This window comes from Hippocampus guttulatus, chromosome 2, assembly GCF_054856545.1.
Source record: "Hippocampus guttulatus isolate MCC_2025c chromosome 2, RoL_Hgut_1.0, whole genome shotgun sequence".
Classification (NCBI taxonomy): Eukaryota; Metazoa; Chordata; class Actinopteri; order Syngnathiformes; family Syngnathidae; genus Hippocampus; species Hippocampus guttulatus.
Genome location: NC_141262.1, coordinates 2266547 through 2285673, shown reverse-complemented (window position 1 = coordinate 2285673; position 19127 = coordinate 2266547). Strand labels below are relative to the sequence as shown.

At 39.8% G+C, this 19127-nt stretch overlaps 1 protein-coding gene across 11 annotated transcripts in view; it reads right to left on the bottom strand.

Moving 5' to 3' along the window:
- prom1a (prominin 1a) overlaps positions 1–19127 on the bottom strand; it is a 71909-nt gene continuing 52782 nt past the window's right edge. For 2 of the 11 annotated variants that reach the window (XM_086106137.1, XM_086106139.1), the window contains 16 exons: positions 18449–18601; positions 17063–17186; positions 16868–16971; positions 15599–15683; positions 14321–14467; positions 14109–14180; positions 12578–12670; positions 12382–12399; positions 10228–10281; positions 9647–9727; positions 9492–9560; positions 9301–9390; positions 8912–9027; positions 8184–8252; positions 3973–6307; positions 1–2341 (listed from right to left, as the gene is read on the bottom strand). In XM_086106137.1, the coding sequence (XP_085962263.1) occupies positions 6238–6307; positions 8184–8252; positions 8912–9027; positions 9301–9390; positions 9492–9560; positions 9647–9727; positions 10228–10281; positions 12382–12399; positions 12578–12670; positions 14109–14180; positions 14321–14467; positions 15599–15683; positions 16868–16971; positions 17063–17186; positions 18449–18601 (1345 nt within the window). In that variant the 3' untranslated portion in view covers positions 1–2341; positions 3973–6237. Of the gene's footprint in view, positions 2342–3972; positions 8737–8911; positions 9028–9300; positions 9391–9491; positions 9561–9646; positions 9728–10227; positions 10282–12381; positions 12400–12577; positions 12671–14108; positions 14181–14320; positions 14468–15598; positions 15684–16867; positions 16972–17062; positions 17187–18448; positions 18602–19127 lie in introns of all 11 variants that reach the window. The other 9 variants (XM_086106138.1, XM_086106141.1, XM_086106136.1 and 6 more) reach the window with 8 other exon arrangements.

The window sequence follows — 19127 nt, the reverse complement described above, 5'->3', positions numbered from 1 at the left end:
TTACAAGCTGAAAGGAAAACTTTATTCACAATTTACACATTGAAGCACTTAAGAAAAATCAAGCGTTGCCTGCCCACATCCAAATTCTTGAAGAACAACAACAACAAAAAACTGATCCTGATTCTATTGCAAGAAATAAGAACTGAGCCAGAAAAGTTAGCCAACATCTGCGCAAAGGCCTTTTAAATTATTATCTCAATAAAGGTTACACCAGTAAGTGTGAAACCTGTGAATGTGTGTATGTGCAATCTTCTGCTATAAACATAATTCGTATGTAGAACTCCATTTCCTTTACTTCAACTGGATGGAGTAAAAAAGGGCGGTTATCTTACAAGCTAGCAGCTAAACATGATTAGCATGGGTAGCCAAACGCTATGATTTTCAATTATAACAGTGTTGTTTTGGTCCGTCACATTTATCAGTGTAATACCACAATGCTAAGTGCTATTTTTAAAATATATTTCAACTTTTGAATCAAATAGTGTGATACCATGATTCTAAATCACTTTACTTGTATGTCAAAGCAACATTCACCCTTATTAAATATTTACATTTTTGTCCCAGAAACAAAAAACACGCAATGGCTGGTACCTTGAAAAACTTGTAAATTGGGGCACTTGCACTGTCGAGGTACCACTGTAGGATGAATGGAAGCTAACAACTGAGTAAAAACGTTCTTACAACTGTAAGAATCGACAGTTTGATCATTGGTTCAACTGAATATGACCTTTTGATTCAAATAGATCTAAAGGTGGCCTAGCTTACAGTAGTTTGTTGGAATGAGATTTGGCAGTTTCTAACACTATTTAGGCACGAGCTTGCTGTGTCAATCAGAAAGTGTTATTTTGCTTGTTTCATTGATCATCCCCAAAATCTCTTATTGTTGGAGGAACCGATTGTCTAGTGTGTTTTTGTTTTCACAAACAGCAACTAGTCTGTAAACTCAGAAGCGGTATGTTAGCAGGATATGTTAGCATTAGCGCACAATGCACAAAATGAAGAAAAACAAACTGGAATACATTCGCTTGCTCTAGCTCAGTTATCGATGAATGTATCCACGTTGTTCTGATGAGAAAAAAATGTAGGGTCAAATTAGTAAAAATTGTGGGAAAAGCCTGAGATCTACTGTGAAAAAAATTGTTTCGCTTGTGAACAATATTTCTCTACTTTGTCATTAAAATGTTAATTCACCAAAGAGACAAACGTTAATAAAGCACGGAAATTTGAAAATAAAGTACAGTGATGGAAATAGCTATCGGGGATATATTTCGGGTTGCGATTGATTTAATCGGGTAGTGATTGTTTATCTGTGATTGTTTTCCATTTGAGTCATCATTAAAAAAGGTCCTGAGGTTTATTGAAGGGGTTGGATTGTGATTTAATAACCTAAAAAGAAAATAAGGATTTTTTTCATTCCATGTCCATATATTTTTCAATAGACATTTAATCAGTCATGTCAAATGTTGATTTTATGAACGAAAAGTCACTCTTTGGTTCAACTGTTTTTTTTGTTTTGCTTTTTGTAAATGAAAGGGAAAGAACCTGGAAAAAAACCCCGGTTGACTCCGTTTTTGAATGATTTAAGATTTAAGAAGATTTAAGAAAAAGATACAGTTTTTGGTCCACGTGGAGATCTCAAGTACTGTTATGAATGTGCAAAATTTGAACGCAATCTGAATGTACAGCTCCCTGTGTTCGGCGCACAAAAAACAAAACAAAACAAAAAACCATAATCAAGGACATTGGATGGAGCCTAAAGTCAAATTTCATCACAGAGAGTCTGGTAAAATTTGCAGAAGTAGAGAAAAAGTTAAGCAGACAGCTTTACCATTTCAAAAAAAGTCTCCCCTAAAAATATTCAGTTTACAAACTCTGAAAGCGGCATAAGCACGTCGCAGGGTGAGCAGTAAATGCCAACGTGAAAGGCAAAAGTCGCAACAAGCCCAAAATATCCACAAGGACGATGTTACTTTGTGTATGACTGTAAACATTTAAAAGTCATGCTAGCTCTGGTTTGTCCATTTGTTTTTTTCACCTTGTTGATGCCGACATACTGCCAACATAACAATAGGCGTCATTTTCTGTTGTCCTCGAGAATAACGAAGCAAAGATTATTGGCAGGTCCTTGAGCAGCGTGTCGTTACCTTCCCGTGGCTACTTAGCCGCTGTTGTTGTCGTCAAAAAGAGATTGAAGTCCACTTTGGATTTTTGCCTCCAAAGAAATGTAAACAGCTAGGCGGTAGCCCCGTTGATGTCCAGCAGGAAGGATGATCAAGATGAAAACAAGTTCTTCGTGGTGAGAGAAAAATCCTGTTTTAGAGTTGAGTGGGCCTCGGTTTGCCTAGAAGACCAAAGGGAATTCAAATTTGTTAGTTTTACAGTCAAAACAATGTTATGAGATATATGCTACGTGAAGGTTTGTAGTACAGTGGTATCTCTACTTATGAAATTAATTGGTTCTGGAAGAAATTTCTGTCCTAGAAAATTTTGTAAGTCAAGATGCATTTTCCATGTAAAGGCCCTAATTCGTTCCGAGCCCACTCAAAATTCAGACATAAATGTTTCCTAAAGCATAAAATTGCATTAAAATATGTAATAAATACATGTTACAATTAGATTATGGCACAATAATTGAGAGTTGTGCATAATGTAAAAAACAAAGAATAAAGAATAAAAATGATGGTCATTTAACTTTTAAATGGGTCCTCATCATTTTTTGCCCCCTTGAGTTCATGTTCTCACTCAGAAGTGGTTTTTTCCTGGCGTTTTGTCAAGAACTGATCCAAGGACGTTTGCTTTTGTCAGCTTTTAACAATCCTTCGAAAATGTCCAAGGCAAACATCGGCATAGTGAGCGATTCACATTTACTGTATGTAAAACTATCGGAACTCCTCAAGGTACGAGGGGTGAATGACGAGGACGCTGCATAGACACACATCTACACACATAGACTCAAACTGAAGAGGTCCCACTTAGCCAATGGGATGCCAGGATGATGCTCGATAACAGCCAATGGGAGAGCAGCAGTATGTTGCGTTCAGGAAAATCGGAGCTGCGAGTAGCAGCCCATACCGTATTTTTATTTTTCGTATTTTGAAATTTCTTTCGTAACAAGAGGCAATGTTTTCCTGTTGGAGCATTCCGTAATTTGAAAATTCCGTCTGAAGAGACGTTCGTAAGTAGAGGTACCACTGTACAGTAAATATGGACTGAGTCTTGCCACGAAGCGAAAGATCAAGATGAATTGACGCTGCCCCAATCTTTAAATCAATCATTGACAGTATAACTCTAGCACAAATTAGGATCCCAAAACAATGAAATATAATTTAGGATTCAGGAAGACTTCACCTGAAGTGTGCATATACTGTACACCCTCCTTAACAATGCAGGCTAAACGTTGCTCCTTGACATAATACAAAATACGACTTTCCCATTTCGCCAAGGCTTTGGTCCCACCAAGTACAATCTTGGGGCATGACAGTGAGAGTACAAAAATAGCAACCGCAAAAATTCATTTTTGGGAAAAAGATAAGGATAGTTTTCACCAAAAGAAACGTGAATTGGTAAGTTCTACCTCTTAATTTAAAAAAAAGTGTGCTCTACACACACACACATTCTATTTACTGACTAATCTAGTATTCTGAACCAAGACCGACGACTTTGTCCTCATAAATCTGTTGTCCTTTCATTTTTTTTCTCAGATTCATTCAAAAAGCCAGCATTGTCATTTGGCATGTACATCGACTCGTCGTCTCATGAGGCAAAAAAGTCATTTCAAGGAATCACTTTTGGCATGGAGACATAGAAATGGAATTGTTTGGGGCTCCAGCAAGAAGCAAATTGCTTGTTAAATGGCCGCATGAATGGCGCCGCCTCTGATGGTTTTATTCCCGCCTATCGATCCAAAACAATCGAAACTCATGTCATCAATCTATCACCAAATAAAATAAAAACACGGTGCGGACAACTCACCGTGCACGTCTTCATTGAAAACATTTATTTTTTTAGTTCCAGTGAAGTTCGTGGCAGCTGTGGAGGTGAACATGAAAGAATTAGACTTTGGCATCGTATATCAAACAAGTGGCAATATTTGCTCATGAAGTTTGGGAGAGTAAACTAGCTCAGGCTCTCAAGTGTTAAAAAAGAAATGATGATGTTAAAATTTTTTTTATTAAACAATGACTCCTCCCGGCCTCAATGAAGATTTTTAAAGACTTTAATTTGCGGTTAGGTTCACAAAAAAAAAAAAAGTCAATTATTATTTGGACAGCTGTGGGCTCATAAGTCTTTCCTGACATTTATTCAAAACTGGTATGAAAACGATAAAAGCAATACATGTTGGAAATGACAAAAAAAGAAAATTCCAAAGAAACGATTTTGAATTTCTTGAGAATAAGGTTATCCTGTAGTGATCAAACAAAATATTCCCGGTTTTACGAAAATGTCATTTTATGAGAAAAAAAGTCATAATGACACAAGAACATTTTGTAAAAAAATAAATAAATTACACCTGTTTAAAAAAAAAAATCTTTTTGAATGTTTTTCTCCAAGAAACGATGCCACGCAAAAATGCACTATTGTGATAACGCCAAAGCTAACCCACAACTAAAAAGAAAAATAAATACAGCACAAAAACTACAGATTTATCGCATCTTTTTATTTGTATTATTTAGATTTTGGGGTCAAAACGTGGTTCAATTTGGTGCCAAAATAATATCTGCAGCTGAGTCCACGTTAATACTGCGGTTTTGTGAAGGTTCGTGCTGGGTTTCTCTTGGTAGCTCTTCTGCATTGCTTCCCAAAATTCAATACATGAACATAAAAACACGATCGTTTTGGCCGCGAGTGGACACTTTCTCATTTATCTTTCCGACGTTAAACAGCGCCCAGAAATAAATGAGGGTGGACTGAGTCATATAGGATGCATCATTTTAGTGTGTGTGTGTGTGTGCGTGCGTGTGCGTGTATAATTCACTTGGAAATTTCAATATCGGCCATGTGAAATGGCCCCTCTGGCTTCATGGAACTCACAACACAACATCAAGTTATATGAAATAAGATTCATGCAAAACAAAATAAAACAAAAGAAGATACTGCCCTCATGCAGCATTTCCATAAAAGGAAAATCAGGAAATGATTTTGAGTCACACCATGACGCCAGTCTCAGGAGAAGAAACGCTCTAAAAGAAGCTTCAATAAAGAATTGAGGTGAGTTAAAAGACAGAGAGAAAGGAGGATTCATTGCAAGGAATGGTTAGAGCCTGCAATACTAAAGTATTATGACCCCCTAAAAATGGAATGTTATGAAAATAAAGGGTTATGAAAGTACAACAAAATGTTTTTTTTAATGTTAAAAGAATTTTAAAAATATTGAGAAGAACAATGTCATACTCTTTTACATTTAACCCTTTCAGGGACAGCGGTTACTACAGTGGACAATTTATCATAAAATGCTTGGAGTAGAAGGTTGGAAATTCGCGTTATCTTACAAAAACAACCAGTTTAAAAGAAAAAAAAAACAATGTTAAATCAATAATGTCAGGATGTTTCACAACAGTCTGTTTTGTGAGAATAACAAAACTTCTACATGAACATGTTAATTTTGCAGGGGAAAAAAAGGAGTAGCGTCAGAAAATTCATATGAACAAAGATTTTCTTTTGGGAGAAAAATATGAATTAAGATTTTTAGCATTTTTTTAACAGGAAATGCAAGGAGCAAAATGTCATAAAAACATGATGAAAATTAAGTTAAAAGAAAAAACATTCTGTATTTTACAAAAAAAAAAATGAAAAGAAGAAAATTTGAAATGTCAGAGCAGGACATGTAAAAGTCGGAATGTTGCAAGAACTGTATTTGGCATGTACGGGGAAAACAATGCACCTCATAAGAATGAACTCGGAGCATTGTGGGAAAAAACCCCCCAAAACAAAACGTAATTTTATTCTACAAGGGGAAACAGAAATGTTGCGTAAGATTAAATCAGTCACTGCCAGCCCAGTAAAAACAGATCTTTGATGTCTATGGCTGCAATGACGAAAATGCCAATGCGTTAAGGTAAGGTCATATTTTTAGTAAGAAAAACTGATTGTGGAAATGTTACGATCACGGAAGACGGAAAAGGCTGATCCATGCTGGAAGAAGAGGTGCTCTTAAACCAAACAAGATGCTATCAGAAACACACACACACACACACAAAAAGTACCTGTCGGGAGCCACAAGAAAATGTGGGCTCTCGGTCACCAGTCGATGTGCCTCGGAGGAGCCGAGGCCCGCGGGAACCTGTTCATGGTATCGTATGTTGGGATGCTGGCACAGGAACAACATTATTAGAAGCCATAGATGGGGGAAGAAAAAGAGAGAAAAGGGACCCCCCCATCCCACCAAAAAAGAAAAAAACAGCACCTATTGGGATTAAAAACAAGAAGCTCATTAGGCAAGAGAGCAAAACATGAAAAAGTCACCCAAACAGGCACCGCCACTGAAAAAATAAATCAACACATATATGATTTAGAATCAAATCCAAATCAAATATGTGTTGATTGGAATGTTTTTAAATGTCAGTCTTCAGAGATTCTCTTTTTCTCAGTGCCAGTTCTTTGTTTGTTTTTCCGCTTCCAAGCTTTCACCTTCAATCTTATTTCATTTTCACTTTGAAACTAACAAACAGATTTTTATTTTTTAAATTCATGCTACAGTACTTTATTGCTGAAAAAAATGTTTGTGACAGTATACACAAAATGTTGTGGTGTTAAAAAGCCTTTAATTTCCTCCAGTTTATAATTTCATACTCATTTTCATACCCTGCTTGTTTTATGACGAATTATGCTAATTAAGACTAATAATGATCACATTTTTGTTACATGTTTTTCTCTCCGCTTAACGTTATGGGCTCATAGTCAACCGGTAAGAAGAACAACAACAACAAAAAAAACCCCAACGCATGCAGTTATTTTGTTATTTTATGTGACATTAAAGCGGAAAAGAAAAGAAGCACAATCCCAAGCGTTTTTGCCATGCTTGCCTCTCTGGGAACAAAAGGATCAGGTGCACATTCATTGGACTTTGGCTGATTCTAAACGAGAGGAGACAATGATTTTGTGGCACACGTCATACGTGGCGTGCAGGATGTTCGTCCTGCAACGCCGCCACCTCGCAAAACATACAGCAGCAACCAAATTGAAGGATGGATTCACAAACAATTCCTTAGGAGCGCTTTTTTAATGCTTTCCCTGCATTGGCATTTAGCAAAGCTGTAAGATACATGTCTTGGGAATTAGGAATTAGGAATTTCTCTTATGGAACATTCAGTATTGTACCAAAGAAGTGCCCAGTTCCCATACATTATTCAGGAAACAAAACACAGTGCAGCTCAGCCTCTGGCAAGCGATATGTTTGTGGCTCAACTGTATGTCAGCCTTGCGTCAGGCATTATCGAGAGGGGTGAAATAGAATTACATCATCTTTAACCTGAACTAAATTAGATAAGCGCAGGCCCTGGATCGTCCGCTGAGCCATTTGAATCCCTCAAAAATTAAAAAAAGAAAAAAATCTGATCAAAATCACATCCTGGATAAAGCTATGTGGTTGTCTAAATGGTCGGTGGAATTGCGAAAAAACAAACAAACAAGCAATAAAGTGAAAAACTGACCGAGAGAAATGCTATGTGGTCATCCACATAGCCTTAGAACCCTTCATAAATCCCAGACAACCCACACAAATGCATCCTCCGAATAACGCTCATGCGCTCGGCTGCACAGTCATTTCAATTCCGCAAATATCCAAATAACTCCGATAACTGTAGACCGAGGCTAAAAAAGCTATGAGGTCATCCGCATAGTCCGTTGAACCCTGGAAAAAAACAACTCCAAATTCAAAGCAAACCTAGATAAACGGGTGGTCACGCACAATCAACAGACGCCGTTGTCGGCTTTAAGGTAGGCAATGTACTTGTGTGGCCGCATAGCCTTTGAATGCCTCCAAAGTCGAAATGAAGCCTTATGAATACAAGGTGTCAATAGGGCTATGCGGTTTTTGTCGATCAGTTGAAACGCTCGAAAAAATATAAGCTAAACCTAAATGTAAAATACAGTCCACTGGATAAAAGGTTGTGTGTGTGAGTGTGCTCGTGCGCATGCTCCCGCCACCGTATTGCATGCACTGGACTACCAACGAGCATATTTACCTGGTCACGGGGGGGTTTAGGATGCCTTGCGCGGGCTCGCTATGATAACCATTATTACCACTTTCCATACTGAAAACAAAACATTGCATACAAACAAAAGCATGAAAGATGTGAGATGAAAACATGTGGCATGCTTCTGGTCCTTTTCATCGAGGGCACCGTTTTCTTTTCTGTTATTTACAGCGGAGCGCAGTCAAGCTTTTGTAAGGTCGCGATTGCGAGAGCCCTTCAGTGAAAGCTAAGGGACACTTTTCACCCCATAAAACAGCACCAAGAATTTGTAGTCGTAAACAATTCAGCGGTGGAAAGCAGAAATGGGCGTTTCATGGAAAAATTAAAAACACAATAATGTTCTACGGAATGCCCCAGGAAGATACCAGACTTTCCCGGATACTAAAGAAATCATGCCTTTGTAGTGTCTTTGTAAAGTGCAGATTGTAAAGAAGAGGAAGATGCCAAAAGAAAAAAGAGATGATGAAGGGTGAGCTGGATGATGGGAAATAGTAGAAATGGTTATCACAAAGTAAAATGCCAAGTCCCGGAAACGGAGGAACTACGAAGAAGGAAGAAATAAAAGCGGGAAGAAAGAGTTAGGGTCAAACAAAAGAAGCTTGAAAACAATATCTCACTCAAATTTCATTCTCCAACTAATTCTGACTGTTTTCTGACAGTGCTGCGTGATTAAAAAAAATAAATAAATATATATATATATATAATAAAGCACTCACTCATCGTAAACGTCCTCCGTGTCCATCCTGCGGTAGAACTTGGCCAGCTTGACGGCGAGTACAATGCTTGGGATGAGGAAGAGCGTGCTGCAGCCCAGACCCATCCAGAACACGTTCTGCACCATAAGCATCCCTTAGGCATTACCATCAGCGAATTGAATTGTACTTTGTCATATAGATGCAGGAAAGGGAACATTTTCAAATCAAGATTTTTGGTGGAAAACAATTGGATGAGATAACAGACCCGCACCCCTACGAAAACTTGAATCATATTACAGTATTTGACAGCAGCATATTCATTTTCAGTCCCAAAATATGTAAAAACAGTCAAATTCAATTGAGGAAACCATTTAATTTTTAGCTTTTATGATATCTGATATATCGGATACCATCGAGTCCACCAGGAAGCTGCAGGTAAAGATTTCCATTGTGTCCAGCACGTTGCTGAAAGGCTTGCACGGGGCCACCTCCAAGGCCAACTGCATCAAGGTGGCGTAAAAATGACAGTGCACTGCATATTAATATACTTTAATAATAATGTGATGTATTATTAATGTGTTATTACAGTATTACGACTTACAGATGTCTTGACCCACTCTGTGTATTGATGGAAGTAACCCACAATGGTTGATGTGTATTTTGCACTTTCCTGAAGGGGAAAACACATTAAAAACGGTCAATTATATTATCGTAATATGAAATAGCATCTATCTGTAATGGGAGTCATGATGGTACCCGGTCAATAAGATGTGTCGCATTCTGGGAGATGAGATACTGGGCTGCATTGATGGCGTCCAGTATGGCTAAGACCTTGTTCTATGGACAAGAAACACGACATTTAGTTATCTGTTTGGCTGTTTCTTTGGCTTATTGCAGCACTTGATTTGATTATGTTGTTTGTTTCATTTTGGTAGTTTTATCCTTCAAAGGTTTCGTTCTCATTGGCTTCATACGACTCACATATGGAGCCGACTGAGTGGCTTTTCTTCAACTAAAGTTCACTAGATTGACTCAAGATCTCTTGTGAGCGGAATTCGTTTGGGTCGCTTGAGTGAACACCGCTATGGTAGCCTCTAGCTAGTTCCCATTCCTGTCAGGCTATCGGCTATGTATTTATTTTAACAAATCTCTTTCAGTTGAATCTTTTGTGATGAGTGTTGCGTAGCTATCTGTTGGAAGCAATGAGGTAGGGTATGACCTACTATTTTAGTTTATAGCTAGCTCTCGCCTGTTGAGTTGGTTTAACTCTTCACCGGTATCACGAAATTATTACTGATCAAAGGGCCAAATTATGACAGGGTATATGGTTGACTTACTGGCAGGTCAGAGGAAGTTCTCTCCAGGAACCTCATGCTCTGGTTCAGGGCGCTCTTCAACGGAGACAAATGAAAGAAAATCAAAGTGCAGCACGACTAACCATCAAAGCAAGAGGTATGCCCGGATTATGATGACTCAACAGAAACGATATAATCTCAAAAGTAACCACAATTGTCACATCACACATGCAAAAGGATTGTGTTCCAAAATGAAAAGACCCTTGAGTTCATCATCCATTTACGAGACCACTTATCCACATTTGGGTAGCTGCTTGTAAACGAGGACAAGCGCTATGTATAAAATAGATTCATTTGGAAATAATTTTTCCAAAAATAAATGGATGATGTACGTTGTGACTAATTGAGGCGACGGCCATTAGTTGAGAGAATCAGGTGGTTTTGACACAATAAAATATGTGACCATCACTTTCAAAGAGAAGGAAAGCAAAATGTCCAACTGTTGATTGTAAGTGGAAGCTTGTTGGCATTTTGGCCACAAAGTCCTTCAATACCACATCTTAAAGCCGTGTTTCCCAACCATTACTGAGCCAAGACACATTTGACAGTCGAAAAATCCCACGGCACACCACCTAACAATCACAAAAAATACAGAAAGTACAGTGGTACTTGAACTTTTTTTTTTTTAAGTCAAGATGGCGCCCGAGTAGGCAGCCGTCGGCAAGTGCTCTCATGAGCCTTGCTTTTTTTGTGTTTGTTTTGTCACTTTGTGTTTGTTGTTATGTCGTGTGGACCTGATGTGGACTTTTCTCAGCATTTTTTGGCCACGACATTCATCAAGGGACTCTGTGCTTGGTGGTTGAAAAATTGGCGCCGCGTGAGTGGCTGCCTTTCCAGCAGCTCCTATATTTTGTTGTTCTACTTCTTCCTTTCCATTCTGTTATTATAATATATATATAATTGACAATTTTGACCAATTTTCCTGCAGAAAATTGTGTTCAAATGTTAGTTTTTTTTGGGGGGGGGGGGCAATGTAACGGATTAATGACATATGCATTCATTTCAATAGGAAAGGAGGATTTGAGATAGCACATTTGTACATCTGAAATTTGGACACATCAATTGAAATTGTTGTGGATGGGAATCATTGCTTTGAAGGATATAGACCTGTGTGCGCACACACACACACACACACACACACACACACACACACACACACACACACACACACACACACACACACACACACAATGTGACTGTATCCCTCTAAAGCAGTGGTTCTTAACCTGGGTTCGATTGAACCCCAGGGGTTCGGTGAATCGGTCTCAGGGGTTCCACGAAGCCTCTGCCATGGAGGTTAAGACACACCTGACTCAACATGCCAATTAATTATGACACGCCCACTTGGCCATCGCTGGCTGCAGATGATCACATTACATTGCTTGACCAATCAGTGCTGTGGGAAATGAAGTTCGCTCAGTCATCAACGTGTGACTATCATGATAGTAAGTCACATGATTAAAAAAAAACAAACAAACAATGTTTTGATACATGCTATGTCGAGTAAAAAAAGAAAGTGGTCAGACAAACTATGTACAACGTGGATTCACATGCATCACGGAACGCGATGAGACTCCTATCTGCATGATTTGTCATGCCAAGTTAAGCAACTCTAGTCTCACACCGGCAAAACTGAGGGAAAACTGAATGGAGATGGGGAATACAGGAAAATAATTTATTTCCTTTTTTCAGTTTTTTTGTCTTGAATTTTTTAAAAAAATCATATTTTTATTTGTCTTCATTAATGAAGGGTTCGGTGAATGTGCATATTAACTGGTTGGGTTTGGTACCTCTAACAAGGTTAAGAACCGCTGCTCTAAAATGAGGTACATTTTTTTCAGTTGTGCCATCAGAAAAACAGATACCACTCTCATAACCTGTTTACATCAAGCAGTGCAGTTCAGTATTGCTTGTATTACCTCCGCCAAGCACAAAAGCAGCATTACACAAGAAATACACAAACAAGTGTAAATGTTTCATTGGGCGGGGAGGGATTTCACCGTATCGCAAATATTTACTGTCGCCTTACTTGCTACCTGCACCGCTTGTTGGAAACACGGCTTCCACATTGCACAAAGTAATGAAATAACAACAACAACAAAAACACAAAATGGACACACTTTTGTGCGCGCTTACCCTGGCTCTAACATATTTCTTGACGATGAAAGTAGAAAACAAGCATAAAGAAGTACATTGGAATAGATGGCCTGTCTTCTTAAGAGAGGCTCACGGCTCATTTGGTACAGAGTGAAATGTCAACAAAACAAAATTAAAAGAGGGAGGGGCTGCAAATGCAGGTGGAAAAGGGGTGCGGCGTGAGCTGGAGCGTTACCATGGCTTGCTGCATGGGGACCACCTGCTGGCTGTGGATTTGTCGCACGGTGCCCACGAGACCTTTCAATGACGTTTGCAAGGGACCACGAGGCTGGATCACACACACCCCAAAAAATACCCCCCTTGTTACACACCTAATAATGTTGTAGTTTGTAATATAGAGCGAGAAATTAACATCCACCTTAAAATGGTTGGTAGGCCTAATGGATGGCACAAGATGGCGGCAAAGCACATTTTCTCTATTAGACAAGACTTTTTATGAGACATGGCTTTAGCTTGAACGCGAAAACAGCACATAAGTGAGTTTTATGTGATTAACGGAGAGTGAATTCCCAGAAAAAAAGATGGGGCATTTTGTGGATGCCAAACTGCGAATACGCAGGGGTTAACTGTACACTGAAATGTTTTTACCTTCTTTCAATTATTCATTCATTCATCTTCCGTACCGCTTGATCCTCACGAGGGTCGCGGGGGGTGCTGGAGCCTATCCCAGCTGTCTCCGGGCAGTAGGCGGGGGACACCCTGAATCGGTTGCCAGCCAATCGCAGGGCACACAGAGACGAACAACCATCCGCGCTCACACTCACACCTAGGGACAATTTAGAGCGTTCAATCAGCCTGCCATGCATGTTTTTGGAATGTGGGAGGAAACCGGAGTACCCGGATAAAACCCACGCAGGCCCGGGGAGAACATGCAAACTCCACACAGGGAGGCCGGAGCTGGAATCGAACCCGGTACCTCTGCACTGTGAAGCCGACGTGCTAACCACTGGACTACCGGGCCGCTTCTTTCAATTACACCCCTTCTAATGTGTTACTTTGTTAATACCTATTAATTTTACTCTGCCGTCTGCTGCCAAGTCGACATTGCAAAATCTGTTCTCAATGGCCTGAGATCGACAAATAAAGGTTAAATACTGTAAATAAAACACAAATATAAAGGTGTAAAAATAGGCAACGCAAGGCAGCTTTATATTTATTGGACATTTAGGTAACTAGACTTCACACGCATCTGATCGGCTGGATCGGATCGGCAGAGATTTTGCAACCTCTGCAAAATCGGTGATTAATTGTAATGTCATAATTTGCCAATCAATCAATCACATCATTGATCGGATCCTCAAAATAAGACATGAAAGCAAACACGGCCTTGTTTATTCCGGGGGCGTTCTGTGCTGCCAATGTTAACGGTTTCTGATCTCATACAATCTTTTTTTTTTCAATTATTTTTGGGATCCATCCATACAATTTTGGTCCATCTTCCAAATCCAACAATTTTCTTGAATAAGGCCATGGATGGAAATTACCACCTGAGAGCCACCAAGTCTCAGTCAGTCAAGAGCATTGTAAGCAAGTATTTGTACTGCGTTACTTCCCACCGCTCTTTACTCGTAGAAAGCGTCGATTTGCAAACATGTTTACTTTACTACAAGCGAAGCCCCACTAGGCCTGGCTGAGACGCTCTGGCGGAGGCGTATTAAACAGGAATAATTGAAATGAACAGACGACCGGAGCGTGGTGTGAAATACCATCAGGTCTGTCTGGGCTTCCAGCTCTTTGGCAAACGAAAGCAGGTCCACCACTGTGACGCCTTTGTTGACCTGCGGAAAGAAATCTCATTTATACGCTTTGGTAACGTTTCATTTACAGGGAATTCACTTTGTGATCCATTTGAGGAACGTGCAACGCATTTTCATCAATCAGAATAGCTATGAATCTCATTTTGGGTGAGATGCGTCACCTCTTCCAGGTAATCCGCGTAGTTTGTTTCCGACAGGCCCGCCTCTGAGAAATCCAGAAGGTTCTGCTTGCCCTCCGCTTCCAGCAAGATGACCCCTCTCAGGTCGATTTTCACGCTGCTCAGCAGGGTCACCAGGTCCTTTGTGAACTGTCAGCAGAGAGAACAAGTACATCACAAAAAAGTGGAAATATTGTTGATTTGACCAACTGCAGAAAGGGGAGGCAGCTATTTGGAAAAACAGGTGGCTGGGCTACGTCACTTTATTAGCACACTCGCAATGAGGTGCCAGTGTGAACACTGTGAATATAAACATTAGGAAAAGAAAAATGGAAAGCTATCGTTTTCCCATCCACATGTACTCAAGGCATAATTTCATGCCGTATCGACTTATTAAGCAGCCAATAATATCATTAAATAATGTTTAGAGTTTAATTTCGGTGTTTTGTGATTTGACTTATTTATTTGTATTAATTCAATTTTACATGTATGCTTTCCATATATTCACTTCTTGAAATTTTACTTATTTATTTGTTGCATTAGTAGTATTTAACATTTATTTTATTTTTATTTGTTTATTGTTTATTTAAATTTAACACTGTAAATAATTTATTCCAATAAAACAAATATATGACTCATATTTTCTTCAGGGGCGGCCCGGTAGTCCAGTGGTTAGCACGTCGACTTCACAGTGCAGAGGTACCGGGTTCGATTCCAGCTCCGGCCTCCCTGTGTGGAGTTTGCATGTTCTCCCCGGGCCTGCGTGGGTTTTCTCCGGGTACTCCGGTTTCCTCCCACATTCCAAAAACATGCATGGCAGGCTGATTGAACTCTCTAAAATTGTCCCTAGGTGTGAATGTGAGCGTGGATGGTTGTTCGTCTCTGTGTGCCCTGCGATTGGCTGGCAACTGATTCAGGGTGTCCCCCGCCTACTGCCCGAAGACGGCTGGGATAGGCTCCAGCACCCCCCGCGACCCTAGTGAGGATCAAGCGGTTCGGAAAATGGATGGATGGATGGATGTATATTTTTTTCAGTAGTGTCTACTATTAATAAATGAATAGATATGATTAACTTTAGATATTCATCCTTGCATACCTTGAAGGGTGTTTAATTTTTAACGCTATTACAAATAACATCATTTTTATGAATACCCTTATCAAATTCACTTATTAAAGTGATGTTCCCAGGCTACGTTTTACATCGATAAAATATCCACGTCAAAAAAAAATAATCCAGAGTCATACAACAGGATGGCGAATGCGCATGTTGCGTTCACTGACCAGCGTGGCGTTGAGGAAAGACGAGACGTTAAAAACTTTGTCCAAGCGCAGGGCCGAGTAGATGCCTTTGTTTTCTTTGCAAGTGCTGCAGGAGACACAGAGGAAATCTTAGTCAAAGCGTTTGCTGCCACCCAGCGAACATGACAGGAAGTGCATCTCTCACACGCACGTGCGCGCGCGCGCGCACACACACACACACGCGCGCACACATTCTTTCTGGACAGGTAGTTTAGATAAACCACAGATGCATGAAGGCTGCACATTGTAAATCTGACTTTAGGTTTACATTGCTGTGTCATGTTCATGGCTTTAAATGGACACAATGGAGCTTAACATGTTTGGGAAGCAAGGAATGATGTCAGCTCCACAAAAAACAAAAACAAAAAACATCCTCTGGGGTAGGCGGCACAGAGGTCGACTGCGAAGCACATTGGCCTCAGAGTGCAGAGATGTAGGGTTCGATTCCTTTCCTGGAGTTTGCATGTTCTCCTCGTGCACGTGTGGGTTTTCTCCGGGTACAGTACTCAGGTTTCCTCCCACATTCCAAAAACATGTATAGCAGGTTAAGGGAACACTCTAAAATTTAGAGTCTAAATCGTTCCTAGGTGTGACTGTGAGTGCGGGGACAGCCCAAAGAAAATCGTTTTTTTAAAAAAAAATGGAGAATGTGATTATAACCATAGAAGGGAAAGTACAGGTTAAATGTACAAGCATCAGAAAAGAGTCCAATTGGAAACACTGATTAAAAAGAATGACTTATCTGTCAAGCAAAAAATTGAGGATCAAGATATTTATGTCTTTAACATACTTTAAAAATAAATAAATACATAAATAATAATATTTATAATAAATAAAAATAATGAAAAATGAAGAAAATAGACATTTTTGACATAATAAAAAGGAGACAACTCCCCCTAAAATGCCCCCCATCCCAAAGGAAACATGCGATAATAACCACACAAGAGGAAGTGAAAGTATAGTATAAATCAAAACAACAACAAAAATACGACAAAGTGTGACAAAATTGAGCTACTCTGTTATAATTGCACACCGTGAGGCCCTTTGAGCCAGTCAGCGGTCTTGAAGACAGTCAAATTGAGATGGAATTGCAAATTGAGGAAAAATGTGTGGTCACATTGAGTGATTACCAGATAGCCCCACTTCCATCATAAAAACAAGACAAGCCAGATTTCCATTACTTCCCAATGGAAAAAATGTTTGGAAATATGAATAAATTCCGATTTCAAAATCAAAACATCCGATTTTCACCTGTATAAACTCTCTGCTGTGAGCTCCAGCTCCGAGTCGTTGTACAAGTACCCCGGGATGAAGTTCCTCCACTCCGAATTGACCAGGTACGGCGCATCCACCACCTGGAGACCAGTTGGAAGCAGTGAGTGGAGTGAATGGCGTCGACCAAACACGCTGATTATTGTCGTGTTGATTGGTCGCTGGATGACTGGCCTTAAAGAGTTCCTTGGTTTGAAAGGGCTCACAGATGAGCTTCTCCATGTTGCCGCCCACCAGGAAGATGGCGGTCAGCAGGCCCATCAGAACCCAAGAGAAGATGAAGCTGAAGCCCACGCCACTGGGGACCCAGAGACACATCACAAACAGAATAATAAGAAGAATACATTTAAAAATGTAAAAAAAAAAAAAAAAAAGAACAATTTCACATTATATATCTGTAATACCCTTTTGTCTGTCAGGCATCTTGAAAGGGAATGAGCAGTTTTACTTTACTGTCGTTTTATTTCCCAATGGTTACCTTGTCTTTTGCCTTTCTCTTATTTTTAACTTTTTTGTTACAAATGGTGTTAGAAGCTTAGGAACATTTTTTGATGGGACGGCATAGTGGTCAACTGGTTAGCACGTCCACCGCACAGGACAGAGGTCATGGGTTCGATTCCGGCCTTCCTGCGTGGAGTTTGCATGTTCTCCTCGTGCCGGTGTGAGTTTTCTCCGAGGACTCCGGTTTCCTCCCACATTCCAAAAACATGCATGGCAGGATAAGAGAACACTCTACATTGTCCCGAGGTGTGAGTGTGAGCATTGATGGTTGTTCGTCTCTGTGTGCCCTGCGATTGGCTGGCAACCGGTTCAGGGTGTCCCCCGCCTACCCGAAGACGGCTGGGATAGGCTCCAGCACCCCCCCGCGACTCTTGTGAGGATAAAGCGGATCAGAAAATGGATGGATGCCATATAATACAACTTTTTTGTTTGGGGTAGCATCCGTCAGAAGTGGTGTTAGATGGGAAGATCCGCCTCCAAAATATGGTTGACAGCTTCTTATTTACATGTCTAAATGAACAACATTTTTCTCAGTGCTGGTATCAGAAGTGGGGTTCCAATTGTTTTTTTTCAAGGCGATTATAGGGCATCCGTTCAAAAAATGTGGGTTATGTTTTTGGTATATCCAATTAAAGAATGTTTTTTAAAATTTCTTTCTAATTCCAATTTTTAAAAAAAAATATTTTTGAAGCGCTGACATAACTCAGGATCCACTTTGTTTTTCTGTCCAATGAAACAGTTTTTTTTTTTTTTTTTGGTCAGACAAGAGAGTCCATTTTTAACAACTTTTACATTAAAAAATGTTTTGTTTCACCAATCAAACACATTTTTTTTGTAGGAGAGCTGACATAATTTTGAAATATGGCATCTTGTTAAGTCCAGATATTTTTTTTAGTCAGAAGTGGCGTAAGATTCTTTTTTAAAAATAGGTGGTGTCATAGGTAGGGGTGCACTTTTTTTTTCAAATGTGGTGTTTTATGTTTATGCCCAATAAAGCAACTTTTGAGTTGGAGGTAGTGTCAGAAGTGGGGCTCCATTGGAAAAGTGACGGTTTCTTACGCCATGAGCATGGTGCCTCCTGTGTTGGAGATGCAGCCTCGGGTGGTGGGTGAGGCGTGCTTGTCGTATCCCAGCGTGCCGCACAGCAGGCCCATGTAGTTGAAGGACAGCACCAGCACTAGCATGCAGCACAAAGCCACGCAGCCCGTCCACCTGACGGCACACACACACACACACACACACACACACACACACACACACACACACACACACACACACACAAAACATGCAAAAAATAAAACAAAATAAATCGTGAGATGGAAATAAGATCATTTAAATGCAACACACATGCATCACCCTCCATTTGTGCTATTTTTAAACTGCAACCAAGTAAACTTCAAAGTGATGTAAATCCAAAACATGGTCCAAGTATAGCACAGGTGGGCAACTTAAATGTTAAATGTTGGAGGGGGGCCACAATTTTTCGTCAGTGCTACTGGGGGGCAAAGAGGACCACACATTTCCTTACCAGATGTATGACAAATATGATATTTTAAATATGGACAAAACATGCCTATGTGCAAAATATCTGCTCTTAATATATTTCATTTTTGATACTACATTTTTCAATGCTTGGATAAAAGATCCACTATGCTCACCCAACAAATAAGGGTTGGAAGTAGAGAAACACAATAACCACATTCAGGATTTTTTTCCATTGCAAAAAATTAGTCGCGTG